Consider the following 14096-nt stretch of genomic DNA (forward strand, 5'->3'; position numbering starts at 1 on the left):
ATTTGGGCACAGATTGAAAATAGTGTCACTGCTGAAACATAATATTTAAGTTGATGGAAGAAATTTAATAGAAGACACTATTATATATCAGTAATATTAAGGTATTGGCAGTAGCCATTAAACATATGCTATCTCATTTTTAACACGATAAGAATAGTGTACCATAATACACCATCAAATTTAGTTTACACTGTATATGATGTCTTGAATGTTAAATTTGTAGGCTGATGGGCTTCTTGAATTGAACTCATCTGTTGACTTCTAACAAATATTGACCTTACTCTAAACTTTTTCTTATGCGGTCATATGGTATATAATGGGGATTTGGATTGTCTCAATGTGTAATTATACCATGGATTGTTTCCATGGTATAATTATAGCATTATACTGAACATTCATGATCATGTTACAAAAATCAAATTTTTGTACAAAACAGTAGGTTTCTATGTGTGCATCATTAATGACATGTCATTAATGATGCACAAATAGAAACCTACTAAGATAAACGACGTCCAACCACTTAACACTGTGTTGAATAATAACAATCCACGAAAAATCTTTTTTTACGAGTGTTATGTCACTATTAAATTCCACAAGTACTTTCGACCTCCACCGAGGTCTGCTTCAGGTGGTGACTGGCTGTGTTTCGACCCAACCGTCATGACGATGTTGCCAACGATGTAAATAAATAACTGTGCACGTCGGGTTTCACCCCTCCGACCGACACTGTTCGAATTCCTCGAACAAGTACTTCCATGCCTGTGCAAGCATTTCCCCATCCTTGTAGTTGGTGCAGTTGCCCCCCCTGATAGCTTTATGAACTTGTTTTTTGAACTTGAAGCTTTATGAAAAAGTACTTGTTCGAGGAATTCGAACAGTGTCGGTCGGAGGGGTGAAACCCGACGCGCACAGTTATTTATTTACATCGTTGGCAACATCATCACGACGGTCAGGTCGAAACACAGCCAGTCACCACCTGAAGCAGACCTCGGTGGAGGTCGAAAGTACTTGTGGAATTTAATAGTGACATAACACTCGTAAAAATAAAGGTTTTTCGTGGATTGTTAAAATTTTAATGGATAAAAATTTAAACAATTTGAATTTAATTAATAAATATATCAGTGTGCAGCTATATCATTTGAAATATTTGAAAATTGCCAAGGATTTAGTAAATGTTGTGTATTAAGAAACAGAAATTAACTGGCTACATCAGTTTCTAAAAGTATATCCGGGAGGTTCACGTAAGCATTTATAACCAACTAATGATAAATTCAAATAGAACGTGTTATACTTTTTAGGATGATTAAATAATTGGAAATATTTAATACTTTGACACTTTGATATTTAATATTGATATTTTAGATATGCCAACAATAGTTTATTATATTTTTATTCTCATATTATAATTTGTTTATATTATTTTGATTATAATTTGTTTATATGTTTTTAAATGTTGATACCAAATTACTAATAAAAAACTTTAATGTGAAAGTTAGTGTGTTTAGCAGGAAAAAACATATGACACATTTTACATTCTACTTCTTATATGCATTTTAAACAGTTACATTTTATCATATTTTACTAAATTTTTGTTACATAAATATGTTATGCGTTAGTTTTATTTCCTATATATTTTTTAAACATAATTATTTGAACTAATATACTATAATTTAAATACTAGTAACTATATTTTTCTAGATCTAGATAAATGATGGCTGAATGGACAAAGCAATTGATTCTGGGGGATCTGGAATCAAATTCAGGAGGGCAAATTCAATAATTTTTCGTGGGTAGTTGGTCCATCCCTCGGCATACTCATGTGATAAACACGTGTTGCACACAAACATGGAAGAGAAACCTTCTGATGCTCCTGAATGTACGCACGTTTACGTAAATCTTAGATAGTTCTATAAATTATAATTAATTAAAATGGTTTAAATGTAAACAGTAAAACGTATTCATTATTTTATAATTCTCAAAAGTTTGTTTTTTTAACGTTATTAATTATTAAATGAACGTAACGTAGTTGTTTCATCATGAATAAGTACGAATATTAAGTAAAAGTAATTAATGTTAAATTTACGGAAAATAAAATAGTAGAATTATAGAGGTTTGTTTATTTTTTTAATCTATCATGAATAATGAAATAATTNGATGGAATGTGGCAATGCAATATTTGGGCTATTTGCCAAGAGGTGGTGACTTTCTGAGAGGATTTTCTATAGAAAAACAGGTATCGATTTAGAAGTTATTTGCATGGAGAAAACCCAGAAAACTCCACATGGACAGAGGTTTTTTGAGTGGCCAGGTACTACTCAGAGCAGTAGGTCAAAGGACCCCTTTAGTTGTTTTGTTTTACACAAAATATAACCATGTAAAATGGAATAATTTTAAAATTAAGTCTGACGTTTTAATAAATTAGAATCTAAAACAATTTGAAACTTTTATATTCATTATTCATTGAATACAATTTTACCATAATCAGAAAGATGTTTACAGGACTACTCATCCTAAATATTAAGATACAGAAATTCAAGTTTCTCTATTATCAAACCCTAGTGGCAAAAGTTTCATGTAAGAAATTTAAAACATTGGCAAAAATTTTTGATGAAATATAGAATGTACTGAAAATGTATTAAAATTGAGTCTGAATGCAATTTCTCTATAGTGTCACACTACTTTTATTCTTCTCGTATGACATTAAATATTAATCTATTTCCTCAAATCTAAGGTGGAATAGATTGATGGATAGATGGTGCAATACAATGCAATGGGCAATCTGCCAAGGGGGAGTGCCTCCCAATACGGAAAACTGGTCCTTATCCAGACATTAAGACAGATGAACTAAAAAACTCCACACATTTGAGCAACTGGTGGCTCAAATCTAAGGTGCATTTTACCTATTTTTGTTTGTCCAAAATAGAGGTAAATCTTAGAATTGATGGAGTCTTACATTCATAAACCAAAACAACAATCAGAATCTGTCATAAGTGAATTATGTATTGTATGTGTTACAGAACAATATGTTTTCAACTATACTGTTCCATGGTCATATTAGTTGAAATTAACTTTGCTGGTAAAGTGTGTTTAATTTAAACTCCTTTTTAATATTTAAAATTCCTCAAAGATGACATTATGCTTCAGCATTCAAATGTGTTATTACATATGCATAAATAAAGAAGGCTTGCCAGATGTCCTGTCCAGTTTGTAGTTTTGTTCCAGTTAGAAGAAAGATACCAATAATTTCTGTAAATTAATTGGAGATACAGAGGAGCAACTTTTGGAAGACCCTAAGCCAAGAAAGGTGGCTGTAATATGGCTTGACCTTAACACTCAGCACTATTGTCAGTTACCCCTTCCTACTCCAATGCACCCATCACCTTCTACCCATGCTGCCAAATAAGAATAAAGACAAATTACTATGTGCCTTGATTTAGTTAGTGGCTAACTATTCTTTATGCATGCATATTGTTTTCATAATTACTGATTTTGTGTTGCATGAAATTTAAGTGTGTCAAATTGGAATGGGGAGATGAAAAGTGCTTCCATCATCAGTTTGGCATTGTGAAAATCTCGTAAGCCAACATATAGAGCTGTTTAATAGAATTTGTATTGTTTTTCTATTTTGTTGTTACTTAACAAAACAATAACATTATTTATTTAGAAAACTTCTTTCTCCATAAAAAATGTAAAATTTGATTTTAAACTCGTGTCTTAGAATTGATAAAAAATATGATATGTTAAAATGATATCTGACGAATTGAGTGACAATTCATGATGTGCTAATTAGATGGTCAGATGACTGGTGGTTAAGTCATCAGCCTACTGCTCTGGGAGACTCATTGGAATCAATAACTTTGGGAAATTTTCATGATCTGCTCAGTTAAGTCAGATCCAATTCATCACCACCTAACTACAATCCATTATGGAATTTAATTATGTTTTCCAATGAGGGGTATAGTTAAAAAGAAACAGAGAAGAATGAAAAAAACACATATATACCAATATGTATTATAATTAATAATTTGATATAAGTTTCATTGCTTATTTAATATTTTTAGCTCTTTATCAAATAATTATATCCAACTAGGGAGTTAACAATCAAAAATAATTCATGAAATTGTTAACTTATTTTGGAAATAGTTAAGTACACACATTCATTGAATTATTTTTCACTATTTGTAGGATCAAATGTAACAAGTGCAGTTTGTTATGCAAATGAAAGCAAAAAATAAATAAAAAAAATATTGATGATATATTTTGGCAACATGCTTTGATAAAGTATTAATAAGCTAATAACCACTAATTTATATATATATATATAATAAATTAGTGGTTATATAAAGTGACTAAAAATCAGTTAACAGAGAGATTTTTAAGACTAACAATATGCTGTTTTAAAATCGTTTTTAACTATTATACTATTAAGATAATCTTATAAATCTCAGTTAACTGACTTTTGGACCATATATGAGTCATTTGCATATATGTGAGCTTGTTTCTCCTAAAAAAAAATGCACATTTAGTTAAATTCATTTTGTTTACAATAATTCAGAATATATATAATTTCAAAATTATAAACTTTTAAAACCTAAGATTAATATAAAATTGTAATTTATTTATGAAAATAATTTCAAGTTACATGAAGTAATGAATCTTTTGACACTTCCAAAATTATGCAGTCTAAATAAGATTTTAAATCATCTTTAGACATGGATTTCATTCTTACAATTGCTTCTGGTGTGACAGTTATAACTCTATAATCCAATTTGTTTAATTGACGTATTTTGGTCTTCATCAAGCCGATTACATCATTTCTAGACCTCAGAGTGACTGATTCGTCTAATAATTCAAAACATATACGTATCCGAGTTTCACTTCTATCATTTTCCTTATTATTTTTTGCTATCAGATTTTCTTTAATGGGTATTTTACATTCAAGCAATCTAATGTAATTATCAACAATTTTGACTTCTAGACAGATGCTCGATAGAAGTATGTGCGGCAAGATAAACAAACTTTGAAATGGTTTCGTCCCATTACAATAACTTTGAAGAATTTGCAATAAATCTTCATAACCATACCGTTCATTAATATCTTTATATATAGTTTTTAATGGCAGGTTGAAGACTTTATCATAATTTTCTGGAAGCCGAATATATTCTAGTTGAGGTTTTTCTATTTTGATTGAATAATCTATAAAGCGTAATTGATACATTGGCTTATCCCTATCATTGGTTACTAAATTACTTAGCACTTTACTAATAATATTATTGTCATAATAATTAAGTATAATCAAAGAATGAACACAATCAATCAACTGATGGTAATTTTTATAAGTAATTTTGTTAAACTTATTAATCGTTTTGATTATAATGAAGAAAAAATTATCAGACTGGCACGTATGACCAACATGTGATACAGCCCACAAAAATTTACTTATATCTTTCAATCTTATATCGGTTGAATCCTCTTTTAAATACTTCATAACATGGGCTTCTAAATACTTAAAAGTTTCATTGTCATACCATCTGACATTTGCAAATGCTGCAAGAATATGTACACATTCTGCAAGAGTAAAATTCCAACACTCTTTTTTAACATAATCTTTAAGCAAATTGAAGAAATCTTCATCATAGTAACAACTCTGACGGATTACCTTTAGCATTGAAATTAAATCAAACCGATCCATAATCCAAATATTGTTTTTTATAAAACTGACAATTTTATGCAGCAACTGTTCTGATTTTATCTTTATTTTCATCTTGAAAAATGCAGTGCATATAATTCCCCATTCTTCAAAACTAATACTTGCAGAATTCTTAATCAGAGCACTTTCAAGTCGTTTAATTAATAATGTGGGAGGAAGAGTCTTTGATCTTCCTAAATAATAAATCATTTGTACTAAATTTTCTTTCGTACAAAAATGTATTTGCATACACCACAAATTTTTCAAGACATTAAAAAACTTGCCACCGAGGGTAAACTGTTCATCAATTAATATCCAGATGTCAAGAAAATATAGAGAGGTAGCAACTTTCCATTTTACCACACGTGAAACACACTCTTCATCAAAATATGGTAAAATTTTATTTTTATTCTCTCTTTTATATATAAGTTCAATCAGAGTTTTCTTTAATTCATCATCACTTAATTTTATTATATTTTCTAAACTAATTGTATTTAATAATTCGGTATCAGATCGTACTGGATTTATATTACGAACTGTTGTATCTTTATACAAATCATTTTGATGAAGAAAATCAAAGTATTTGCTATCAAATATACGAAATTTTACATTTCTATCAGTATTAAAGACAGCACACCTCATAATATTTACGTTAAATCTGTTTAAGTTAGATGTATTTATATTTTTATAAGAATAACACAAAATATTTATAGGTGTTAAATGCTTTATCTTATTGAATCTAGGAAATAACTTTAGAAGGATACATTTTCTGACAATTTCCATTATATACTTCCTTTAATAGCAAAGTTTTGATTTATAAATTATATCTTATGATGATCATATCTTCGGAATATCAAAATTACACATATTCTTATACTTTGCAAGTAATTCTCGTTTCATAATAAGTTGTTTGTGTAAAGCATCCAGACGACGTAACTGTTCTTCTTTTGTATAATCGATACCCGGTAATTTTTGTATATGTTCTCGACACTGCTGCAGTTTATTTTTCAATTCTTGTATTTTTTGCCCACTGTCAAAATTCTCTCTAGGTTTCTGAATGGATTCATGTGTATCACGTTCAATGCTAGAATGAAAATAATTTTAAATAATTAATGTAAAAATTTTCTAAGCAACTCAAACTAAATTATACATAAACTTTAAAATTCCAACTAATGAAGAATTCTGAAGAGAAAATCATAACAGAGTAATTTTCTTTAGAAACACTAAAATACAAATTTTTTTGAGTTAAAAATGTTTTAAATTAGTTAAATATTATAAAATCTAAGATAATTAACTTCACACATTCATTAATTTTCTGCAAAATAGTTTTGAATTTTACAGAAATTACCCAAGATTGGTATTTGATGAACATATTCCTATATTTTCAATAAAAAACAATTCTAAATTTACAAAGTTTAATAATTTGCTTAAAATCACTTTTTGACATAATAAATTATTTCAATTATGAATTTAAAATGTTAAAAATAATTTCAGCAATTGATCAAATGCCAAATTAACGAACAGGAGAAGTTTAAAGAATGCCAATGGCTGTGTTCAGCAGACTCAACAGTTCTGGAGTGATTGAGTATTTTTCTGCTGAATGCCCTCTATAGTAGCACTCTTTTGGAACATGTTTAGTGTTTTGACGTCAAATTTGGTAGCATCTTTCATTTACGCTATCTGAAACTAACCAATGAGGCTTTTTGTTCCAATGCAATGTCACTTATTGTTCAGCAGATCAAGGTTGCTACGTAACAGCTACCAATTTGCTCAGTTACAACTGTTGAGGCTGCTGAACGAGGCAACGTTTAAAGCCTGAAGACAGCCTGTTACCCAAATCAAATAGATAACATTGTTCAAAATGTCACACACTGTTAAAGGTGAATTGATCAATTCAGCAGAGTAACCATGGTGATCAGTTCATTCTTATTGAGTAGATGATTGATAAATATACTTTAACAGTTTACTATTTAATTACTTTGAAAACATTGTGAACTTATATCTCTTTTGATAATATGAAAGCATGGAAATATGCATGAAACATAATAGCTAGGAAACACTTTTTTAAAGACAGAATAGCATGTAAAATAAGGGAAAAACAACTGTTGGGAAGCACTTTTTTGTTTTTTTTCTTGCTTGACAGTAACTTTTTCTAGTTTCTCCTACTGATCAAATTTATCTTCACTCAGTTTCTGCTTTAAAAATTAAATAAAAGTGATAGTTATCAATAAATAAAGATCAATTTATCAATCAATGGACAAAGGATCAACATGAAAATCAATTCTAAAAGCTATATTTTATCTCTCACTCAACACTAAAAGCATATTTATTAATTTCATTTTGCTGTTTAAATAGATTACATTTAATAATAATAATATACCTTCTTATAATATCATAGATCAGAGGTAAAAAATCAACATTAAATTCCTCTTGACTCATCTTCTCCTTCCTTTGAACACATGCAAGCTTCTTAAGTGTTGCCAGCTCAGTTTAACATTTAAAAATATAATTTTTTAAAAATAAATAAATATATATTTTATGTTCTAAACGTGAAATTTTATTTATTTCATAATAATAATAATAATTAACTATTTATTATTTTTTTTTCTTATAAGTGAATTTAATCTTTAAATAAATAAATAGTCATGTGATAAACACGTGTTGCACACAAACATGGAAGAGAAACCTTCTGATGCTCCTGAATGTACGCACGTTTACGTAAATCTTAGATAGTTCTATAAATTATAATTAATTAAAATGGTTTAAATGTAAACAGTAAAACGTATTCATTATTTTATAATTCTCAAAAGTTTGTTTTTTTAACGTTATTAATTATTAAATGAACGTAACGTAGTTGTTTCATCATGAATAAGTACGAATATTAAGTAAAAGTAATTAATGTTAAATTTACGGAAAATAAAATAGTAGAATTATAGAGGTTTGTTTATTTTTTTAATCTAAAATAATTAAGATAAATATTTTTAGCATGCCCAGGAGTGTCAAGTGAAGAAGCCGGAAAAGCGTCTGGATGTCAAGGATGCCCAAATCAGAAAATCTGCGCTTCGGGGAAGTTACAAGGACCAGATCCTGGTACGAAGAATGTGGTGCAATTACACCTCTGAATGAGACAGTTGGGACCCATACCCATACAAGCAAAAATGTCAAAGAAACCATTTCTCTACGCCTGATCCTTGGCAAAATATGACTCCTCAAAATCGACCAGGTTACAAGCAATCGGGAGTCATATCGCTTCACTAAGACACTCCCGTTTAAATATTTAGCCCACTTGACTGTTCATGGAGTACTTGATGTTATATGTTATATAGTTTTATGGGGTGTGGGGCTTGCCCCCATGTGGACACGAGTTGCTCGCTATTGCTATCGCTCACATCAAAGCACATGAATATGTGTGGTGTGTTGGTCAAGGCTTGCTATTGCTTCCTTGACTGATATGGAGCATGGAGAATAGGCAGTAGTACTGGCACTTGGTAAATACCGATCTTTTCGGGCAAATATCTCATTAAGGGTTACATGTACAGGTATGATTCCTTTGACATTTTTTTCTCTTATGGGAGGTAACCAATTTTGGGGTGGCAAACCCTTCATTCAGAGTTCATGTCTTACCAAGAACATTAAGAAAAAGTTATTTATTTTAATATAAAATACTTTATACTTATGACACGCATAAATAGACTTTTAATTAAAATTTTAATAAGATAAACGACTTCCAACCACTAAACACTGCGTTGAATAATAACAATCCACGAAAAACCTTTATTTTTACGAGTGTTATGTCACTATTAAATTCCACAAGTACTTTCGACCTCCACCGAGGTCTGCTTCAGGTGGTGTCCCACGAAAAACCTTTGTAACGAGTGTTATGTCACTATTAAATTCCACAAGTACTTTCGACCTCCACCGAGGTCTGCTTCAGGTGGTGACTGGCTGTGTTTCGACCCAACCGTCATGACGATGTTGCCAACGATGTAAATAAATAACTGTGCACGTCGGGTTTCACCCCTCCGACCGACACTGTTCGAATTCCTCGAACAAGTACTTCCATGCCTGTGCAAGCATTTCCCCATCCTTGTAGTTGGTGCAGTTGCCCCCCCTGATAGCTTTATGAACTTGTTTTTTGAACTTGAAGCTTTATGAAAAAGTACTTGTTCGAGGAATTCGAACAGTGTCGGTCGGAGGGGTGAAACCCGACGCGCACAGTTATTTATTTACATCGTTGGCAACATCATCACGACGGTCAGGTCGAAACACAGCCAGTCACCACCTGAAGCAGACCTCGGTGGAGGTCGAAAGTACTTATGGAATTTAATAGTGACATAACACTCGTAAAAATAAAGGTTTTTCGTGGATTGTTAAAATTTTAATGGATAAAAATTTAAACAATTTGAATTTAATTAATAAATATATCAGTGTGCAGCTATATCATTTGAAATATTTGAAAATTGCCAAGGATTTAGTAAATGTTGTGTATTAAGAAACAGAAATTAACTGGCTACATCAGTTTCTAAAAGTATATCCGGGAGGTTCACGTAAGCATTTATAACCAACTAATGATAAATTCAAATAGAACGTGTTATACTTTTTAGGATGATTAAATAATTGGAAATATTTAATACTTTGACACTTTGATATTTAATATTGATATTTTAGATATGCCAACAATAGTTTATTATATTTTTATTCTCATATTATAATTTGTTTATATTATTTTGATTATAATTTGTTTATATGTTTTTAAATGTTGATACCAAATTACTAATAAAAAACTTTAATGTGAAAGTTAGTGTGTTTAGCAGGAAAAAACATATGACACATTTTACATTCTACTTCTTATATGCATTTTAAACAGTTACATTTTATCATATTTTACTAAATTTTTGTTACATAAATATGTTATGCGTTAGTTTTATTTCCTATATATTTTTTAAACATAATTATTTGAACTAATATACTATAATTTAAATACTAGTAACTATATTTTTCTAGATCTAGATAAATGATGGCTGAATGGACAAAGCAATTGATTCTGGGGGATCTGGAATCAAATTCAGGAGGGCAAATTCAATAATTTTTCGTGGGTAGTTGGTCCATCCCTCGGCATCCAGCTGACTNGTCAGCTGCGGTGGCATAGCGTGGGTGTCAGCCGCCCGGGGCGGAGGAAAATTTCGCTGCCCCCTTATTTAGGTATCTCAATTTAAAAGACTAAAATTCAGTTTCGTCACAGAATAAGTAATGAACAATTAAGTGCTCATTTCAATCGGTCCGAATCGTAGGTGCGACAAAAATATGAAATGAAATGGTTCAAATTTTTACAAGAAATTATTATTTATTGTGAAATTTTGCCGCACCCTAAAAGTGTCGCCCCTGCTGCCCCCGCTACGCTAGGCCACTGGTCAGCTGATGAAACAGGTGTTAAATTCGTGGCTACCAATGGCTGGTTTGAAAAATTCAAAAAACGCCATTCAAACACCAAGTTTTTCTCGTTTTAGAACCAAATCCCAGTTTTTGTATTGAGTTGGTGTCTCCTATAACGCGATTTCCCACAACGCGGTATTTTCAAGAAACGTATCTACCGCGTTGTAGAAGGCCTACCTGTATATTATTTTTGACTTAATTGAATTTAATTTTTATTATGTTAAAAAAGTATTTTTAAACTGTTTCACTAGTTATTAATAAATAGGGCTTAGTAAGTTGACTGTTTATAATACTGTAATTGCAATAAATGGTTATTAAAATATTCATAGTTTTATTTCCAAAATCAACATTTACTAGCCGTCTTTAGTAAAACCTAGCATGCACCAAATTTTAATGATAAAAGCCTGGTAAATCATCTCACTTTATAAAAATCCTTACATTTACAAACTTATGTTGGTTAATCCGAAGATTTACAAGTAAAACCTAGGATTTACCAATATACGGGCTTTTACAGTAACATATATATGTGTCTTTGATGATTTTACCGAAACCACAGACACGTACGACAGATGAAATGTCCACCAAAGACCTTGTGATGAAGATAAACGTCTTCGAAAGATGTTCTTAGAGTGACCATCTGTCTCCGATTTCCGGGGATTTCACTGTTTTGACTCTCTGTCCCCGTTTTTTCATTTCCTTGTGATTACTGCAATATTGTTGTTGCCCGTTTTTCTGTCAGAGGACGTGTCCAATATCTTCACGTTGCCAGGTAATTTCTTAAAGACGTAACCAAGTAATTATCCAAATTTTTGAGGAAATACCAAAAACGAGCCAAATTTTAAAACGAGGACAAAAGTGACAAAAGCAAATAGCTACAGACCTTATTAGAGGAGAGCGATTTGATTGAAGCCAAGCTCAATCGAAATTAAAATATTTAGGTCTGTCATGAGTGAGTACCGTACAGTACCACACTTTTTTCAAACACTTTCCGTCCTGCGGGCACTAAGGGGACCTTTGTTTAGCAGCCCATTATGCGTTCAGCCATGCCCACAATGGAGTCGGGTGGTGAAGGATGTGGCCCGACATATCCAGACAGATCATCACCTGAAAAATTCCTGGGGTTTTTGACCCCTCCAGATTCAATCCCAAGTCCTTCAGAGCCACAGGTACTATATATTATGTAGTATAATGGGTACTTTTTTTAACTCTTTCCACCCTGTGGGCACTAAGAGGGCCTCTTTTTGCAAACCCATTATGGGTTCGGCCAGGCCCACAATGGGGCTGCCGGGTGGTGAGGGGCGGGGCCCGACATATCCGAACGGACCACCCCCGAAAAATTCCTGGGGATTTTTCGACCCATTCGGATTCGAGCCCAGGTCCCCCAGAGCGGTAGGCTGCCACCTTGGCCGCTCAGCCATCCGGCCGCCAAGTATAATGGGTATTATTTGACGGTACTTATATGCGTAGGCTGCTACTGTGTACCCTAAAAAGTGACGATTGATATGTCACCCCGGATTTCTTGGGTAGAAAAATGTGGTCACCCTATCCTAGTGATTTTAGACAAAGGAAAAGTTCTTTGAAGAGCTCGTTGTTCAGAAGTATAACTTAAAATCAGCATGTAAACCTCCACATGGTATAACCAACACTCTTTCACTGACTTTAAAATACAAATAGCCCGCAAATTATCTTAATGTTTGTTTGTTATGACAACACAACACTTGGGCAATCTGCCTAAGGGGGATACCTTCCGGGAGGTCTTTTAAGGGAAACTGGCCCCTATTTAGGCGTTACAGACGTGGAGAAAACCCAGAAAATTCCACATGGCCAGCCCGTCCGAGCGAAACGCAAACCGACGACCGAACTCTGTGTTCAGGGTACGAAGACTGCTTGGCCAATGGTGGGCCGTTATCTTAATGAAATTATACTATATTTATTTTTGATTTTCTCTCTTTACATTATGCAGACATCAAGACAGCTTTATATATATATATATATAATAGACATCACCAGTGGTACTTTGTCCATAAGGGCTTCAGAGCTGCAGCCCCTGGTATAAAATAAAAGTTCCTGTTTTATTATTGTCATTCTTAAATTTAAATTTTTATTAATTTATTTACCATAAGTAAATTATATAATTGTAATACATAAGATAATAATTATATATACTGTATATATATTTGCAGCCCCACTACTACAAATTCTTGGAAGCCACCACTGCTACCATATTCCATCAAACCTTCAGCTAAGCCAACAATGGTTTGATGGAATATGGCAATGCAATATTTGGGCTATTTGCCAAGAGGTGGTGACTTTCTGAGAGGATTTTCTATAGAAAAACAGGTATCGATTTAGAAGTTATTTGCATGGAGAAAACCCAGAAAACTCCACATGGACAGAGGTTTTTTGAGTGGCCAGGTACTACTCAGAGCAGTAGGTCAAAGGACCCCTTTAGTTGTTTTGTTTTACACAAAATATAACCATGTAAAATGGAATAATTTTAAAATTAAGTCTGACGTTTTAATAAATTAGAATCTAAAACAATTTGAAACTTTTATATTCATTATTCATTGAATACAATTTTACCATAATCAGAAAGATGTTTACAGGACTACTCATCCTAAATATTAAGATACAGAAATTCAAGTTTCTCTATTATCAAACCCTAGTGGCAAAAGTTTCATGTAAGAAATTTAAAACATTGGCAAAAATTTTTGATGAAATATAGAATGTACTGAAAATGTATTAAAATTGAGTCTGAATGCAATTTCTCTATAGTGTCACACTACTTTTATTCTTCTCGTATGACATTAAATATTAATCTATTTCCTCAAATCTAAGGTGGAATAGATTGATGGATAGATGGTGCAATACAATGCAATGGGCAATCTGCCAAGGGGGAGTGCCTCCCAATACGGAAAACTGGTCCTTATCCAGACATTAAGACAGATGAACTAAAAAACTCCACACATTTGAG

General features: G+C 31.9%; 1 protein-coding gene across 1 annotated transcript; it reads right to left on the reverse strand.

Moving 5' to 3' along the window:
• Nucleotides 1-4597: 4597 nt before the first annotated feature.
• LOC111631187 (FAST kinase domain-containing protein 5, mitochondrial-like) lies at nt 4598-8151 on the reverse strand. The gene is made up of 3 exons (XM_023375390.1): nt 8070-8151; nt 6535-6773; nt 4598-6486 (listed from the first exon to the last, which is right to left on the reverse strand). Exons 1-3 carry the CDS (start codon nt 8126-8128, stop codon nt 4634-4636), a joined length of 2151 nt encoding a protein of 716 aa, XP_023231158.1. The 5' UTR covers nt 8129-8151; the 3' UTR covers nt 4598-4633.
• Between the last annotated feature and the right edge of the window lie 5945 nt (nt 8152-14096).

The sequence above is a fragment of the Centruroides sculpturatus genome, unplaced genomic scaffold (genome assembly GCF_000671375.1).
Source record: "Centruroides sculpturatus isolate CEXI.00-Female unplaced genomic scaffold, Cexi_2.0 scaffold20, whole genome shotgun sequence".
Taxonomy (NCBI): domain Eukaryota; kingdom Metazoa; phylum Arthropoda; class Arachnida; order Scorpiones; family Buthidae; genus Centruroides; species Centruroides sculpturatus.

What these genes read in the sequence shown, in the direction of transcription:
- LOC111631187 (XM_023375390.1), bottom strand. Translation starts at nt 8,128, where the DNA reads ATGAGTCAAGAGGAATTTAATGTTGATTTTTTACCTCTGATCTATGAT. An exon ending in ATCTATGATATTATAAGAAG is followed by an intron (nt 6,774 to 8,069) that starts GTATATTATTAT and finishes TTTTCATTCTAG; the next exon opens with CATTGAACGTGATACACATG. An exon ending in GTGTAATTTTGATATTCCGA is followed by an intron (nt 6,487 to 6,534) that starts AGATATGATCAT and finishes AACTTTGCTATT; the next exon opens with AAAGGAAGTATATAATGGAA.